General features: G+C 40.3%; 1 protein-coding gene across 4 annotated transcripts in view; it reads left to right on the top strand.

The window, feature by feature from the left end:
- Window positions 1–18,583, top strand: part of RXYLT1 (ribitol xylosyltransferase 1) — a 28,540-nt gene that overhangs the window by 7,337 nt on the left and 2,620 nt on the right. The window contains exons 4-8 of one of the 4 annotated variants that reach the window (XR_008233138.1): window positions 1,835–2,149; window positions 7,318–7,488; window positions 8,587–9,469; window positions 11,260–11,324; window positions 17,632–17,822. Coding sequence is in view for 3 of the 4 variants with exons in the window: in XM_052774602.1 (XP_052630562.1) it covers window positions 1,835–2,149; window positions 7,318–7,488; window positions 8,587–9,004 (904 nt within the window). In the remaining variant the exon portion in view is untranslated. Of the gene's footprint in view, window positions 1–1,834; window positions 2,150–7,317; window positions 7,489–8,586; window positions 9,583–11,259; window positions 11,325–17,631; window positions 17,823–18,583 lie in introns of those variants that run through there. The other 3 variants (XM_052774603.1, XM_052774604.1, XM_052774602.1) reach the window with 3 other exon arrangements.

Here is an 18,583-nt window from a genome sequence, read left to right as displayed (position 1 = left end):
GACTAGTAAGGAAAAACAGGGACTTCGTAGGAAGCAAGTCATTTATTGAGTCCAAAAAATGTAATCTCCCCATACTGTCCTTGATCTAGCCTTCATGTGAGTAGTGAAAATCTCTTAGTACTACTGCCTTAATTTTGCAGCTTCTGTAATCTCCCTTATGTTTCCCAGTCCCGATTGTGTTCTGACTGGGAGTTAATAGTACAACCTTAGCCTTATGTTTTTAGTATTTTAAGTATGGGGTTTCCATAGTGTTTCTTTTTTCCCCACTGTAATTTTATGCTGTTAAACTTATTATTTTCCTCCACACAGGTCATTGCTTCCCCACCTGTACATCCTGTTATTGCTGTAAAGTTGGTAGCCTCAGGACACTCTGTCCATAGATAAAACCCTTTTCCCCCAGGTCTTTTTTTACACACTTTTTTTACACAAGGTGATCACTGCATCGACTACATGTCCTATTCAGTATTTTAGGCATTCTGATGCTCAAGGTGTTTTCTTAAGATTCCCAGTGAATATTTTCTCATTGTTTGTTAAACTAACTTTGGATTTAAGTCTTGACCTGACTTACATTTAATCTATTAGAAATCTTGATCCCAGTCATGAGTCTCATGAATTTTGGCTCCAAAATATGCCACTCCCATGGCAGCAGCATGTCGGCTTAACTCAGGTTTAGAATATGCTTGCCTAAGGACAGTATGCTTCAGATAACCTCACTGGAGTAGTTTTTTACAGCTTTTGCTGTGAATTTTCTTTTCCTCACTAAGCACCCTTGAACTGAAACTAGCTCTCAATCTCAGCACTTCATAAGTTAAAACTCATGGTCATTCTAAATTAAGTTTTGGTTGTAGCTGAAAAACTGTAGTAATGCAGTAGACCTAGAAAACGTAACGCTTCATTGACTCGTGGGAAAAAAAACCATTGCTAGTTTTTTTTCCCCTCCACTTTTTCCCAAGCTGTGTAATGGCTAATCCTTTGAGTTCAGTCAATAGTCTGTTAACACAGCAGTTAACTGAAGAGCAGGAGCTGGCAAACTGGTTTGCTTCATTGCGGTTCATAAATGGCTGTTCTCAGATACTTGTAGATGATCAGTGATTTAATGATTTTGCTACATGATTGAAATTCCTCTGTTAAATACATTGTGCAAGATCTAGAAATACAATTTTCTACCTGAAATCTTTGTGCTTACTAGCTTATATCGGAGCCTTGAGTTTGATCTGGGTCACACAAGCAATGTAAGTTTACATTTAGACAGGTACTTCTTGTGTTATAGATTCTACTCAGTATCAGATGGCGCAGTGTTTTTTTGGTCTAGCCTTAACTGAACCAAAATTACAGAGAAAAGTAGTATGCCAGACCAGCTAACTGTCCCTCATAATGATACCTGTCTTAGTATACTCTTACAGGTTTTTGGGAGGGCCTCTCTCTTGTTCTAATGCAGTATTCATTGGTTATTACTGGAATTAAGAAAAAGTTTTGCCTTTAGTGAACATCAAAGTATTTCCTTTTTTCAAAGTTGAGTGATTTACCCACATTTTCATGTTTGAATATGATAATAGTTCTGATTTACTGACAAAATACTTTATTTTCATTTAAGCCTAAATCTCCTTTTTCTTGAGTAAAGATGAAGGCAGCTTGTTTCCTGTGTTAAGCTGTAGATACTAACGACAGAAATGGTTACAGTTGCACAGTTACTTTGCAGTATATTGCATTCACTTTAATGAATTAAAAAAAAAAAAAATCTCTGGAGTACAGACTGTGTAGGAGGGATGTTTAGAGGATTAAGGTCAGTGATTTGTCTTAAGGGTGCTTACTGTTTGTATTTTGGTTTTCACAGTTTCATCACTGGTCCATCTGTAGTTCCTGGCTACTTCTCAGTTGAGGCTGAAAATGTTGTGCTAGTTCTGAATGGAAGAGAAAAAGCAAAGATCACTTATGCCACTCAATGGTTGCATTACGCACAAACATTAATTCAGACTCACAAAATACAGCACGTAGCGGTTGTGCTGCTTGGAAATGAGCAGTGCAACAATGAATGGATTCAACCATACCTGAAAAGAAATGGAGGATTTGTAAATCTACTCTTTGTTACATATGACTATGCATTGGTAAATGAAGAAGATATTTTCCAGTGGCCTTTAGGAGTTGCTACGTAAGTGCTATAGACATAAATTACAATTGAAACTTAATTGTTATGCATGAGGTATAGAAAATATGTCTGAATGTTACTGCTGATACCCAAAATGATTATAGTAAGTAAATTGTAGAACATGATCCTATTAATGATTTTCTAAATCAAGCGTTGGAATCTTTGGAAATTGCATTTAGGAATAAAAATGATAACAGGAGAAGAATGCTAGGATTAAGGTAGCTTTAAAAAAAAAATGAACCTGTGTCTGGTGGGGTTTTCTGTTTGTTTATTTTTTCTTCAGTAGATTTGCTCTTGAGATTTATCATAAATGCTGATGTAATATGTATGAGTAACATGGGGATTTAAAAGGTAATTATGTAATTAAGTTCCAACTACTGGTTGTTTAGGAAAGGAAAGGGATGGTACTGATGGTACTTTTTTAACCACTGTTATGGCTCTCAAAAGGAAATTGTGTGCCTCCCATTTGGAATTAGTATACTCCAGTATCACAGTAATGTAAGCTGGCTTAACTGCTTACTCACAAAAACATTTTTGTTACACTTACTGCTCAAACTATTTATGTGGAGTAGATAAAGGTTTGGTTCAGTTAGATGCATTTTTACTCCTTGTTAACAGAGTTAATAGTGTTTTAGCTACTTATCATGGTAATATAAGATGAAAAGAATACAGGAGTATTTTCATATCTTGTGTTGAATTTGAATTCAATATCCTGTATTGAGCCAGTTGGCAAACTGTATGGAATTTTTATACATAGCTTGAACTTGCTCACAGTGTCACTGAAATGCACTAAATTTGGATTCTTGATGGTGTCAGATAATCGATGGCATTGGAGGTTCCTAAGCAAAAAGAAGTTGAGTTTTGAGATGCAAAGATTAAGGTGACAAATAACAGAAAGCAACAACAGTTACAACAGTAAACTGGGGTGCAAAGCTGGGTGGGAAAAGATAGATCAGTTATCAGAATGGGGCTTTGCAGCCCTTGCATGCCAGTGGTTTTAAAAATTGTGGTTGAAGGTATGCAAATGCGCCAGGTTTTCCAAGTGAAGAGGGAGAACAAAGATGTAGAATCCTGCAAAAATATTTGGCATGAAGAAAAAATGGTTTTCTGAAAGTAAGTGAATTAACATTCATCATGCAGGAGAATAATGAGGAAAGGACTGTTCCATCAAAATTTGTGAAGGTGAAGAAATTGAATATGTCTTCAGAACCATTAATGGCAATGAAGAAATCACTGTGAAATAGAGACTACCTTTGAAACCAGTAAAGAATTGGGATCGGGGTATAGCTTTTCTTACAAAAAAAGGAACAACAGGGAAGTAGAACATTGATCCATCAGAAATAATAACATTAGAAGGAATATGTGTCTTAGTTTGAGAATGCAAAGGAGCAGAAACTTTTTTAACATTCATCTGTTCCAGAAAAAAAATACTGACTTTATGTAATGAAAAAGTTAATGCTAGCCCTTCAGCTGAAGCAGTGTTTCACTGGCTGTCATGCTGACCAAAATTAGTGATGTAAGATTTGAGGAATCAGTCAAAAAAAGAAAAATGCCTGATGTGGTGAAAACATGTCTAAAAGGATGGCATAGAGTTTACACTGGATCCCAGGACCTTGCATTGGTTTTGTTGAGTCCAAAAAGACAAGTTAAATAGCTTGTACAACAAGCTATTTAGTAGCCAAAAGATTAGGTTAATGAAGTCCACCCAGATCAAAGTGAGATTTTCCTTTGAGAGGTTACCAGTGGTATTCTCAGTTGATAAGCATGCCCAGAGATTAAGGTAGCTGAACTTAAATTCCATAGTTCCCATTAACCTGGCCATGTCAGTCAAAACTAGCGGTTGCGTCAAGAACAGCTCCTTTTGAAAAAGCATGTTTCTCAAGGACATTTTGTAACATAGAATCATAGAATCATTTAGGTTGGAAAAGACCTTCAAGATCATTGAGTCCAACCATCAACCATGCCCCCTAAACCATGTCCTGAAGTACCCCGTCCACTCGCTTTTTGAATACCTCCAGGGATGGTGACTCAACCACTTCCCTGGGCAGCCTATTCCAATGTGTGACAACCCTCCCAGTAAAAAAATTTTTCCTAATATCTAATCTAAATCTCCCTTGCCTCAACTTGAGGCCATTTCCTCTTGTCCTATCTCCAGACACCTGACAGAAGAGACCAGCACCCACCTCACTACAACCCCCTTCCAGGTAGTTGTAGAGAACGATAAGGTCTCCCCTCAGCCTCCTCTTTTCTAGACTGAACAACCCCAGTTCCCTCAGCCGCTCCTCATAAGACTTGAGCTCCAGGCCCCTCACCAGCTCTGTTGCCCTTCTCTGGACACGCTCCAGCACCTCAATGTCTTTCCCATAGTGAGGGGCCCAAAACTGAACACAGGACTCGAGGTGCGGCCTCACCAGTGCCGAGTACAGGGGAACAACCACCTCCCTGCTCCTGCTGGCCGCACTGTTCCTGATACAGGCCAGGATGCCGTTGGCCTTCTTGGCCACCTGGGCACACTGCTGGCTCATATCCAGCCGGCTGTCAGCCAGCACGCCCAGGTCTTTCTCTGCCGGGCAGCTTTCCAGCCACTCTTCCCCAAGCCTGTAGCACTGCGTGGGGTTGCCGTGACCGAAGTGCAGGACCCGGCACTCGGCCTCGTTGAACTTCATACGATTGGCCTCAGCCCATCGATCCAGCCTGTCCAGATCTCTCTGTAGAGCCTCCCTACCCTCAAGCAGATCGACCCTGCCTCCCAACTTGGTGTTGTCTGCAGACTTGCTGAGGGTGCACTCAATCCCCTCATCCAAATCATCGATAAAGATATTAAACAGAACAGGGCCCAACACTGAGCCCTGGGGAACACCCCTCATGACCCGCTGCCAACTGGATTTCACCCCATTCACCACGACCCTCTGGGCTCGGCCATCCAGCCAGTTTTTCACCCAGCGAAGAGTGCACTTGTCCAAGCCACGAGACGCCAGCTTCTCAAGGAGTATGCCATGAGAGACAGTGTCAAAGGCCTTGCTGAAGTCTAGGAAGATAACATCGACAGCCTTTCCCTCATCCACTAGGCGGGTCACCTGGTCATAGAAGGAGATCAGGTTGGTCAAGCAGGACCTGCCCTTCGTAAACCCATGCTGACTGGGCCTGATCCCCCTCTTATCCTGGAGCTGCCGTGTGAGTGCTCTCAAGACAAACCGTTCCATAATCTTTCCCGGTACCGAGGTCAGGCTGACAGGCCTGTAGTTCTCCGGATCCTCCCTCCAACCCTTCTTATAAATGGGAATCACATTGGCAAGCCTCCAGTCCTCTGGGACCTCCCCTGTTGACCAGGAATGCTGATAGATGATAGAGGGTGGCTTGGCAAGGACCTCTGCCAGTTCCCTCAGTACTCTTGGATGGATCCCATCGGGTCCCATAGATTTGTGAGTGTCCAGATGGCGTAACAGGTCCCTAACTAATTCCTCCTGGATTAAGGGGGGTATGTTCTGCTGTTCATCCTTACCTTCCAGCTCAGGGGGTGGAGTACCCTGGGGATAACTCGTCTCCCTATTAAAGACTGAGGCAAAGAAGGCATTAAGCACCTCGGCCTTTTCCTCATCTCTGGTTGCTACGTTCCCTTCTGTATCCATTAAAGGAAAGATATTCTCCTTGGGATTCTTTTTACTGTTAACATATTTGTAAAAACATTTTGTGTTGTCCCTTACGATAGTGGCCAGATTTAGTTCTAGCTGAGCTTTTGCCTTTCTAATTTTCTCTCTCTATGATCTAACAAGATCCCTGTACTCCTCCCAAGTTGCCCGCCCTTTCCTCCAGAGATGATAAACTCTCCTTTTTTTCTTGAGTCCTAGCAAAAGCTCCCCGTTCAGCCAGGCCAGTTGTTTTCCTCGGCGGTTCGACTTGCAGCACGTGGGAATAGCCTGGTCCTGAGCCATTAAGATTTCCTTCTTAAAGAATGTCCATCCCTCCTGGACCCCTTTGCCCTTCAGGACCGTCTCCCAAGGGACTCTCTCAACCAGTACCTCGAAGAGGCCAAAGTTAGCCCTCCGGAAGTCCATAGTGGTGGTTTTGCTGACCACCTTCTTTGCCTCACCACGAATTGAAAATTCTACCATTTCATGGTCACTAAGCCCAAGATGGCCTCTGACCATCACACCTCCCACCAGTCCTTCCCTGTTCATAAACAACAGGTCTAGCAAGGCTCCTCCCCTGGTTGGCTCACCCACCAGCTGTGTCAAGAAGTTATCTTCCACACACTCCAGGAACCTCCTAGATTGTTTACTCACTGCTGTGTTGTATTTCCAGCAGATGTCTGGAAAGTTAAAGTCCCCGACAAGGACAAGGGCACACGATTCTGAGACTACTTCCAGCCGATTGTAGAATGATTCATCTGTCTCTTCAACCTGGTCGGGCGGTCTATAGCAGACTCCCAGCACAATATCTGCCTTATTGGCTTTCCCTCTCATCCTCACCCATAAGCACTCCACCTCGTCATCAGAATCGCGTAGCTCTGAACAGTCAAAACATTCCCTAACATAGAGAGCCACCCCACCACCTCTTCTACCTTGCCTGTCCCTTCTGAAGAGCTTGTAGCCATCCATTGCAGCACTCCAGTCATGGGAGTCATCCCACCATGTTTCCGTGATGGCGACTAAGTCATATCTATCCTGCTGCGCAATGGCTTCCCGCTCCTCCTGTTTATTGCCCATGCTGTGTGTGTTGGCATAGATGCATTTGAGCTGGGTCATCGAATCCACCCCTAACATCGGCACGCTGCCCCCAGGCTCATCTCTGGTGCACTCGGTTTTATCCCTTACCGCCTTCGAACCTAGTTTAAAGCCCTTTCTGTGAGCCCCGCCATCTCATGAGCGAGGATTCTTTTACCCCTTTGAGATAGCTGGACAACATGCATACATAATAACTCTGATGTCAAAAGAAGACATAAATTTTATGGAAAGTCTCTGAAGAGAGTGATGGGGGCAAAGGGAATAAAGACCAACTTTTAGGACAGGACTTGCACTGGTTTGCTTGTGGGTCTGTGTTTATAGGTGTGGATTGGCAACACATAGGTGGTTTTAGTCTTAGAATCTGCTGCAGTAAAGATGAAATGGTGCAAAATGTTTTTTCTTTGACATAAAATACATAGTTGTCTAACGTATACACTGTTTTTACAGCTACAGAAATTTTCCTGTTGTAGAACCCAGCTGGTCAATGCTACGTGATCCAAGATCGTATCTATGTAATTTCTTAGGAACAGTTTATAAGAACTCTTCTAGGGAAACCCTAATGGAAGTTCTGAAGCAGGATGGGCTTGACAAACTTTGCTGGATTGCAGCCAGAGAACAGTAAGACTTCGATTTACTTCGTGAAAATATTCAGGCTTTTTTGCCTGGTTCATTATCACCAATCCTTTCTTGAGTGTTAAAAAATAGTACAAATAAAGGTGACCAGTCATAATTAAAACAGAGAACATTGCTGAGACTCTTTGTATAGGTCTTCATAAGTTAACAGCCTTCGTGTTGCTGTATTTTACATAAAGCCTATTTTTAAATACATACAGAAATCTCCTATGTATACTACATATAAAGACCATCTTTTTTTTTTCTTATATACATTTGATTATGGTGGGAGAAGAACTACTTGTCTTGCACCTTGTGTGTATTAATGTCTTAGAAGAAAGAGACAGCTGTGTTTTGTTGTGTTCTGTATAGGAGAGTGGATTTAATCTATACAACATGGCTCTTTTGATTTCAAGTAGGTAGAACAGATCTTTTGACTTTCAGGAATAGGGTTCTGATTGTATTTCTTAATTTTGCCAAGCAACACCTGTAAAATGTTTGATAGCAGGCACAGCAGTGCTTAGGAAGACCTCAGCTAGCCTGATGAAGAATCTTAGGAGATGGATTGTATCTGTGATATAAGCTCCTATCTCACAGACATTCTGAGGCACTACAGGCAGATGGATTCAGGTTAACGGATTGCTTTACATGCTAACTTTTGAAGAGCAAACCTCTACTGTTTTAATGTATTTGAGGCCCCAAAAAATTCATTTAAAAGTCCATTGAGTGTCTCTCTGTATGTCTATTTCTGAACTGTGCTGTGAAGTAAATTGACATACGCATCATCCAAGTCACGCAGAAGATTTAAAATGGGGTTTCAGTTTGCTTCTTACACTTCTAAGTATTAATAATTTCCTAAAAGGACCATACCTAAAAAGTGTTACAGTCTATTTTTAACAGTGACATTTTCAATAAATTTTTAGAAGACACTTTAAGAATAGTTAAGACTAAAAGTAAAAGCCTGTTGATTGTGTGCGTAATATAAAATTCTTACATTGACAGCATTTTCGGTTTTATAAATAATTGAAATTAAAGCCTAGATCTATTTTTAGGTTGCAGTGCCTGTGGGAAAAATGTTAATTTTCAATCCCTTTACTTTCCTAGGTGGCAGCCTCAAGAAACAGATGAAAGTTTCAAAAACTATCAAGATGCCTTGCTGCAGAGTGATTTGACATTGTGCCCAGTGGGAATAAATACAGAATGCTATAGAATTTATGAAGCTTGTTCATATGGATCTCTGCCTGTTATAGAAGATGTAATGACATCGGGTGATTGCGGAAATTCATCAGTGTACCACAGTGCTCCATTACAATTATTAAAAACCATGGGGGCTCCATTTATCTTTATTAAGAACTGGAAAGAGCTTCCTGCTGTTCTAGAGAAAGAAAAAAAAATGAGCTTACAAGAAAAGATTCAGAGGAGAAAAAAGCTTATAGAGTGGTATCGAAACTTCAAAGCATGGATGAGACAGAAATTCATTAATACTTTGGAAAATTCATTTTTGCCAAATGCTAAAGGATAAATTGTCCCTTTTGAAAATCTAGAATAGATTGAAAGTTTAATTTCCATTAACCTTCCAAGAGAGCTTTTATACAAAAGAAATCTCACAAGGCAGATGCATTCCTTTTGACGTCAACAGAATTGTGCTAGCTTGGGCAAGAGCTACGTTTGGCCCTTCATCCTTAACAATTTTGAGAGAGGTTGTTGACTTAGCAGGATGGTAGTCTGTAAGGATGACAACAATTTTATTATCATTTTTACAATTTCCATGTTGGTGTGTGACCTGATAGATTTTTTTTCTTTTTTAGGAGAATATCTTTGAGCATGTGAACTTGTTAAAATCTAACATGAGTACAACAGTTGTGTTTGAAGAAAAGAGAAGAATGGAAGCTGTATGGTACAGGGTAATTTATTACGTAGACTAAAGAAGAGAAGTATGATTATAGCAAAATCACCAAGTTTAGCACAATCATTAAGATGCATCCTGGTAAGTGTTTTGAAAATGTGAACTATTTATTTGATTGACATTTCATTTCCAAGAAAGTGGCCATAAAGCTAATGAAACACTGTGGAATAAAAATTTATATTTCAAGGTGAAAACAGAGAACTCTTTCTTGAAAATATTTCATAGCAATATATTTCCCCTTTAATTTCAGATATCAAAATCACTTTCTTTCGTTTCTATTTGGTCTTGGGACATACCTTTCTGAAGTTCTGCTGCGGGAGCATTCACTACCTGTACTTAGAGCTGCATATTCTGAACACCAGGCCTTAAACATGAATCTGCTTGTAGCTTATCTGATTTCTCAAAATCTGCTGAAACTTGTCAACTCCAAAAGATGGCAGAAGTATAATATTGTGTGTTTATGATACTACCTGTGCAACAAACAGTTTCAACGTTTTTTGTTAAATGTAGTCAAAGGGATGTTACTGTTCTGTACATCAGAAATGAGCGTGTGCTATTATCTTCAGTGTGTGCGGCTGAGCGGTGTTACTGCATACACAACATTGGCATACCAAAGGTGGCGTATTAGCCAGTTTTCTGTCTTTGAGCCCATATGGCACGCTGATATTTATTCTCATGCAGGAATTCAAAAGCCAGTGCAGCTGTACTGTTCAGTAATATTCATTTGTGTAACGCTACTATCTAGTTCTGGAACATGTCTCATACAAGATCACTTCTGTGTTTTTTTCAGTTTTCTTGCATCCCTTCTGTGTAAAAAACCAAACCAAACCAAACCAAAAACCACAAAAATACCCACAAAAACCCGAAACATACAAAACCACTGGGTTTTATAGTTTGCTGACAGTGGATGATATTCACAGTGACAGTGGCTGCTCTAGATCTGGAATAAGGTATGTTTCAGAATACCTGGATTTTTAGGAGCTGGCATTCCATATGCTGTGTAGATACTTTGAGAAGACAAATAATCTAAATCCAAATAATCTGAATTGTATGTCTAACATGAAATTCCTGTGACTATCATCCACTCATTTTATCTGAAGCATCATGCAGTTGCAGTGCAATGCAAACGTACTCCATTCAGCTGAGACTGGAAGTACAGCTGTCACAACTGAGCATTGAGTTGAGCCCTGCTTAGAGGTGGACCTTATTAGACCAAATTTACAATAAATTTCCATCCTGAGGATCTGAGGTAGCCATCTGTACAGTAGTACACAGCACTTAGAGGGTTAGAGGAAGCTTGAGTATCTGCAATAGTGTAGTGTCGCTGCTGTCGTTTCCCTCTAGTACAATCTTTCTTTCTACACAAGCTACAAAACTATAATAATCTAGAGCAATAATCTAGAGCGGTGTTTTTCAACCTGTAGTCAGTGGATCCCCTTGGCACTCCTGCAGGATTTCAAGGAACCGCAACAAACAGCTGAGAGAAGTCTTTACCAGTCAGCCTAGATTCTTATAAAAGAGGCTGCAGCTCCTAAAAAATTCTAACGGAATGCAAGTCAAAGTCTGAAAAACAGTTCAGTGTGTTACTTTGTCATCAGTAGAAGAAATATGCTGCTATTCATGTGTTCATTTCTAAGTAAACGTCTGAGTTTATTTCCAAACTCATGTGGCAATTATATCTTAAGGGAGGCCAAGACATGCACCAGTGTTTTATCAGAATTTCACATCGCAGCTGCTTGCCTGCTCTTGGAGTTCAAAGGGAAGTAATTCGCATTTTATCTATATTTAACCAATTCTTGACACTTTAAATTCATCTGCTTCAGTCCAATAGTAATTGGCGCTAGAAGTTTTTTGTTGTGTTCTATTTCCAGTGCTAATGGAGCAAAGAGAGCAAAACATCCTGAAGCCAAGGAAGGGTTCCTGACACATTAGGCAGGTTGCCAGTATTTTAATTATTTCCTTATTCCACTGGCCAACTTGTGGGAGAGATTGTAGTTCTTCGGTTTTTAATTCCTAATCTTTTCTCATTTGGAAAAATTGTCAACTCCATGCCCTATTTTGATCCAGAGATAAGCAAGACAACAAAAGGGACCTTGGCAAAAAAAGGATGAGACTGAGGGAATAAAGACGGTGAGGGTTGCAAGATACCAGAGAGGAAGTCTTATCAGTGGTAGAGGAAACTGGTCCAAAGAAAGGAAGCAGTTAAGCCACTGAAAAAGGTAGTTTATCCCCTGCATGACACGTCCAGGTGGGAGTGTATAGTATCTACCATCAGTGAGAAGTTGAAGAATCAATTCAGTTGTTTAATACTGAGAGAAGAATGCATGCTCTGCTTTTGCAGCTAGCCCTCTGTTTTGAGACTGGGATGGTGAAGTACGGCTTTCTAGAGCACAAAGAAGGACTTGAGGCCTCTTAAAACTGCACATGCTGTCTCCATTGGAGAGGGGGTTCTGCACAGAACCAAACCTGTCTTGAGTCAAGAATGCCAATTGTAACATCTAATGTTCTACAGATTGCTGATTATGCAGTATTTTGCATCATACTTAGATTTGTAAGCGGAATATATAAATCTACCAGTTTCATTATCAGAGATATTTATTTCCTGCTGATGAAGGCTTCACAAATTAAGCTGGATTGCCTTGCTATAAGAAGAAACAGATCTAGCTTCTCACAATTTAGTGTAACTCTGTCTCCCACATAATTCTGAACCCATTAAGAGTGGCTGTGAACACATGGTGTAAACTGTTTAAAAGATTGGCTTCTAGAGAGCATTATGTTTCCAAAGAAACGTAACCAGTCTTTGTAACTGTTGGTAATCCTGTAGATAAGGAATTGGCTTGCAAAGGATCTGGCTGCCCATTGCTTACCATTCTTGGACATTTAAGTTGTGATAGTGTATTTCAATAGTTAGGTTTTCCAGTATTTTTAGATACTGTCTTTCAGTGACCGAAAGTTATACAAGGAGTGATACAACTAAGAGTTTTGTAGAAGCCTTTCTCACAGCAGTTACTAAGTATGAATTAGGATCACTATGTGCTGGAATCACCAATTTCTCTCTTGGTTTATTGCCCTCACCAAAACACTTGCAAAACCACAGAAATAAAATCCCGTTACTTCTTGGCAAACCTTGCATGTTCGTAATAACGTCTAAGAGCTGGGCAAACTCAGTAGCAGCTTCCATGCTATAGAGTCCTAAAATATTTCCAGGAATTCTTCCTATTGGGATGGGAGAAATGAATGATGGTTGAACAAGATCATGCTTATTTTCGCATGTTCATAAAGACTGATGTTGGGAGAGAGAACAGTATTTCAAATGCAATTTCAGCTGTGCCCTAAGAAACTGTTGCTTCCAAGAAAATAGCTACCATAAGACATGTTGGGACTGCCATTTTCCAGTAGCTAAGAAGGATTTTAATGTTTAGGTAGTGCTGTGAATCCTACACAAAGGGTTTGATGAATCAGCCAAAAAAAAAAAAGCTGACCTGATGAAAATATGCGTGAAAGGATGATGTACAGTTTACATTGGATGCCAGAACTTTGTGTTGGGTTTGGGTTTTTTTTGCTTTCTGAGTCCACAAAGGTAAGTAAATAGTTTGCACAATAAGCCCTTTTGGGATCAGTCCAAAGTAATGCTATAAAAACCATGCTGTGCAGCAAAAGTGGCCGTGGCTCTAAACTCTTCTCATCCCAGCAGCTTATGCAGTCACAAAGAATTGCATAGATTTCTTACTAATCACCCATCCATAAATCATGAGTGATAATCCTCTTGATAAAGAAACAGCTTGCAAAAGGTCACATTACCGATTGACTTAAAGTCTTTGGGTGGGTCAAATTTCAGGATTTCTTCAGTGTCTCCTGAACAAGAAAAAACAATAAATGGGTATGTATTTTTATATTGTAAGTATAAATTCTTTTCACATCTTTACTACTAATCTGAGCATGGAGGATGGCTTTGAGTATTAAAATCTCTCCATGTGACTCTAGTCATAAAGGAACATAAAAGCTGAAAAGGCACTACAGGTGAAATTCAAGGGCCAAGAGGAATGCTAATGAGAAAAAGATGAATGCCTGCGTACATTTTTGATGTATTTAATTCAAAGCATTTAAGAGAAAATGCTTCTTGAGAACTGGAGCTACACAGCAGTAAAATGGTGAGGCAAAGAGTTTCAGAACAGGCTCTGTAACATTAGTCCCCTAGGGTCTAGAGTTTGAGTGTGGCTAGTATTTTAAGTGTCTCTGATTCAAGATGCCATAAAGAGGCCTCAGTCTTCAGAGAAAGCCTCTACACATTTTGAAAATCGTGAACCTTTTAAGATTTCTCTAGTTCAGTACCCAAAAGCCATTGTCCCATTTTGAGAGGCTGGCCACACAGCCAGTATTTGTACAGTAACATCTCTTACCTCCTAATTATGTTGAGTGCACTGGTAGCACATGCATTGCTATTCACAAGTTCTCCGAACACTCTTGGGACCTGAGTGCAACTCAGTGAACACTGCTATACCAGAATACAAGATGTTCCTGATCCATAGTCTCACAACACAGATGTGGTTTGTCAAGCATGCCATGAAATAACGTGACTCATTTTTTCGGCCAGTCTTACACCAACTTAATCATAGAAGGGTGGTTTAGGTAAGTATCCTCAAATTGCTTCCTAGTTGGTTTTCTGCACAGTCCCATCTGACAGTGCAAAATTTCTGGTTTTCAGGTGACAGCATTTGCCATTCCTGTGGTCTTTATTTTTTTCATCTGCAGGAATATATCCTTTGTAGCTTGGGCTGCATTTTTAAAACAAACTGAACAGAAATAAAGTATTATACACAGTTTCCATTAAATGTGTTTTCAGAAGATACGCAAAATAAATGCATCAAACAGAAATGAGTCATCCACTAAGATCCAGATGAAGACACAGCCCATTGAAAGACAGCAAGTTGTGCAGGTGGCCACAAATAAAAATGAATCTCTGATTGACTGAAATTAGCCTGATTCTTTCAGATGAAGTTATTCAAACAGCATGAATATGTTAAATGTCATACTTTGAAGTTTGCTTTTGTTCGGGGCCCAAAATGCAAGGTTTCTACATAAGTGATTTCTTTCTTTTCATTTTTTTCCCTCTGCAATGGAGTTCTTTTCTGAAGAATAAGAGTGGTCCCTGGCCATGAGTGGAGATACACCTTAAGTAATATTTACATAGGAGATGCTAAAACATCTTCCTCTGTGGCTGCTTATTTACTACTTTTTTGTATTTGTGACAACCCTTGTCAACAATGAGGCTACCACGGTGCTAAATGCTAACACACAAAATACTCTGGGATCTGAGATACCCAGGTTCAAGCCTTTGGTCCGGCTTGTGGAGAGCAGGGACTGCCAGTGCCTCTGCCACTGCCCAGCTGCCATTTCAGAAACAACCACAGGGAAGGTCTGTGTTGAATGTCTTTGCTCCTACTTTTGATGGGGGGAAAGAAAAGTTTCCTGTCATGATGGAAAGCTGGGAATAATAAAATTTTGTATGAGCCATGAAAACAATCCCATGCTATAGAAGACAGAGTAAACCATCGGAAGAAACTCAAAAGACCCAAAGAAATAATCTCTGACAGGCTTTAGCACAAAACCTGATTATTTTTCTCTTCTCTTTCACTTTTCTCTTTCTCATACTAATCATGTTTTCTGTTGAATGGCATTTCATCAAAATCACACTATGCTACAGTCAAACTATTTGAACAGTAAGATCTACCCTGTAATGGTGGAACGTAGCAGCAATGTTTGGACCTTGCTTGATGTTAAGGAGTTTTACAGGAGAAGCGATACTGCAAGATTAATTTTAAGATGTCCCGTAGTCAGGACAGGATAGTATCACTATTTAGCAACCTTTTATTCATCAGAATGTGCAAAACTATGAATATATGAGGAAAGATGCTGTTTCACTTAGATTTAGACTATTACAATAGTCCTGAGCAAATTTAGTAACTGAACTAAACTTCAATATGAAATACTTAGTAATTTTAATAGCCTTATTACTTTGTTTGCTAGTAACATAAATTAGGCAATTGCTACTTCAGGTGTAGCACAAAGATTTCTTTATATCCTTAGAGAAAAAGAATTGTATCATCAGAAACCATATTTTTTTTTAAACAATATTCTATTGTCTGCTACCATTGGGTACATGGAAAGTAGGTAGTTTGATTACAGGAGAGTTACTCTTAATTTCCACAAACAGCCCAGTGGGCTTCAGCTCATGGATTCTATATGGATGTCCATATTCATTCTCTCTGAATATGGAAATGGAGAATTAAGGACTGCTCTGTTTCCCCTAAGGGGATATGGAATGTACTGATTAATTGCTGTAGGGATTTAAACGGTGCTTCACACTTCCTTCAAATGGTAACACAGATTTAAGACAGCCAGTGATGTCCCTCTCTGGTATGCAGTCTTTAATTGCATATTCCTTATTGCTGGAGGGTTCAGTTTGTTCATTTAGTAGTGATTTATTAATCTCTGTCAATGCAATCTTTTGCTGATGATTGTAGACTATCATGATTGTTTTACAGTGAAAACTAAGTAGTCTTACTGATGCTAAAACTGAGGACAACGTACCATCTGATGAGTATACAAGCAGGAATCTGGAAGTTACGCCATGTAACAATTTTGCTTCCTCTCCCTGTATAATCAGACTCTGTTTCTTGTATTTCTCGTCTCTTTGCTTTTTTCTCCCTGTTGTTATCAATTAATATATATAATATGATTGAAATAACCAGGGAGCTGCTAAAGTCCTGTGTACGCCCCCCCCCCCATCAGTTAGTATTTAAAATAGGGAAACAGTAACCAGACAGGATTTAGGGTTTAGGAATAAACTACTAGAAGTGGGGCTTTGTAAATAGGTAGAATGCTTATGTCGGAAAAGGTAATGGATTGTGGTCTCATCAACAAACCTTGAAGAACCACTTGGAACTGCCAAGACAGAGTAAGAAGTAGGTAAAAGGTAATTCCTACATGGGGAGATCGCGACCACTGACTCATTGACCACCTACTCAAATGATACCACCTACTGAAAAGAAGACAGAGTCTGTGCACTAATTTACATGGCAGGCGAAGAAAGAACCAATCATTAAGGAAAATAACAATGAATATGTATTAGTTAAGTGTATAAGTGTGAGAATTTTTGAGACAAGGGTGTGCTCTCTGGAGACAGGCACCCATTCATGCACATCAATTAAATTAATTTGGAAATGCCTCAACTCTGTGTGTTATTGGCTTGCACACTGGGTAAACGAACCCCGTTTGTGGGACAGCACTGTGAACTGATTTTACCCAGCTGACCCTCTTTTCACATTGTTATTTTCAGATTATAACAAATTGCTTTCTATCTGGTAGGGATATAATTTCCTCATCCCCGTGGAGAATTTCTACCAGGTACCCAATCTCAGTGTAGATGTAATTAGGCTTTTGCTGAATTTCTGCCTGTCGTGGTTTAACCCCAGCCAGCAACTAAACACCATGCAGCCGCTCACTCACTCCCCCCCACCCAGTGGGATGGGGGAGAAAATCGGGAAAAGAAGCAAAACCCGTGGGTTGAGATAAGAACGGTTTAATAGAACAGAAAGGAAGAAACTAATAATGATAATGATAACACTAATAAAATGACAACAGTAATAATGAAAGGATTGGAATGTACAAATGATGCGCAGTGCAATTGCTCACCACCCGCCGACCGACACCCAGCCAGTCCCAGCGTGGCGAATCCCTGCCCCCACTTCCCCGTTCCTATACTGGATGGGACGTCCCATGGTATGGAATACACCGTTGGCCAGTTTGGGTCAGGTGCCCTGGCTGTGTCCTGTGCCAACTTCTTGTGCCCCTCCAGCTTTCTCGCTGGCTGGGCATGAGAAGCTGAAAAATCCTTGACTTGAGTCTAAACACTACTGAGCAACAACTGAAAACATCAGTGTTATCAACGTTCTTTGCATACTGAACTCAAAACATAGCACTGTACCAGCTACTAGGAAGACAGTTAACTCTCCCAGCTGAAACCAGGACACTGCCTTAGTAAAACTCTTGCTGTTACACAGCATGCTGCCAAAATATCTCCGTAGGATATTACGTCATCTGAGTGCTTGTTTCTTAAACATTTACAGTCTGTTGTTTAAGATTTTTGACTGTCTGTATTAAAAGTTCAGTGAAAAGGATTATGTTTGTAGGAGCAGAAAAGAGGACTAACTTCAAACATCTCTTTGCTTCCCATTTTACAGCAAGGAATGCTCTGCATTCCCTGAATGAAACTTCACATGCAACTATAGATGCCTGAACACAGCTTATGTTGTTTGGCACCAAAGTCTTAGACATTGCCTCATGACTTCCGAGATCTGAATTCAGTTCCCCACAACAAGTTACCAAAGGTCAAATTCACCAGAGAATATTCACATCCAATGTAAAACCTAGGGTAGGTCAGTTCTGCTTAGATTAACTGTCCAAAGGACCAATCCTTTGAACTACTGCTAGACAGCCTGTGGTGCTTGGCCTGCTGGTGAGCTGTGGAACACCACAAAATGGTCCTTAAAACTGTTGCTTTTTTTGTTTCTCAATTGCAAATGCACATTCCTCACGTGCAGATAAATAAAGAAGTTCCTCCTGCTGCTAGTGTTTGTGGTGAAACAGGATCACTTTGTTTGCTACTGATTTTCAGTAAAGCATTTACAAACATGAAATACAACTTTGTTAAAAAAATTATCTATGTGGTAAGTGTTTTACTCTTATTTCCTCCATCATCAAAGAGCAGTGTGATGTAAGGTGGAGGCTAGGCTCCCCCCCCACTGCCCAGCTGTTGTGTGCTCCCTCGGTTTAACACCTACTGGTTACTCCAGAGATCCCACACTCGCCAGTGGAAACCCCTCTACTTCTACACCTCCACATGCCCCTGAGTTCCCTGGTCTGGTCAGGGCTGAATGACTCCACACTTCTCTCAGCCAAACGTCACTCCTCAGACTGTGTATTTTCATGTTCATTTCCCTCAGGGCCCATTAAACATGCCCACAGCATGCCTAATGCATACCTCTTGGGTTGGATTCTTCAAAAAGGAAAGGCAACTGTTCTTTTTTTTTTTTTTTTTCAGAAAGCAGCACCTCAGAAGGAGGTGATTATGCCTGTTCTTTCATGTCACTGTTTGGGCATGAGAGTACTTCCCCAAGACGTGTGAGAATTAGG

Source organism: Harpia harpyja, chromosome 23 (assembly GCF_026419915.1).
Source record: "Harpia harpyja isolate bHarHar1 chromosome 23, bHarHar1 primary haplotype, whole genome shotgun sequence".
Lineage (NCBI taxonomy): Eukaryota > Metazoa > Chordata > Aves > Accipitriformes > Accipitridae > Harpia > Harpia harpyja.
The sequence above is the reverse complement of the archived record's forward strand: the minus strand, read 5'-3'. Positions and strand labels throughout refer to the sequence as shown.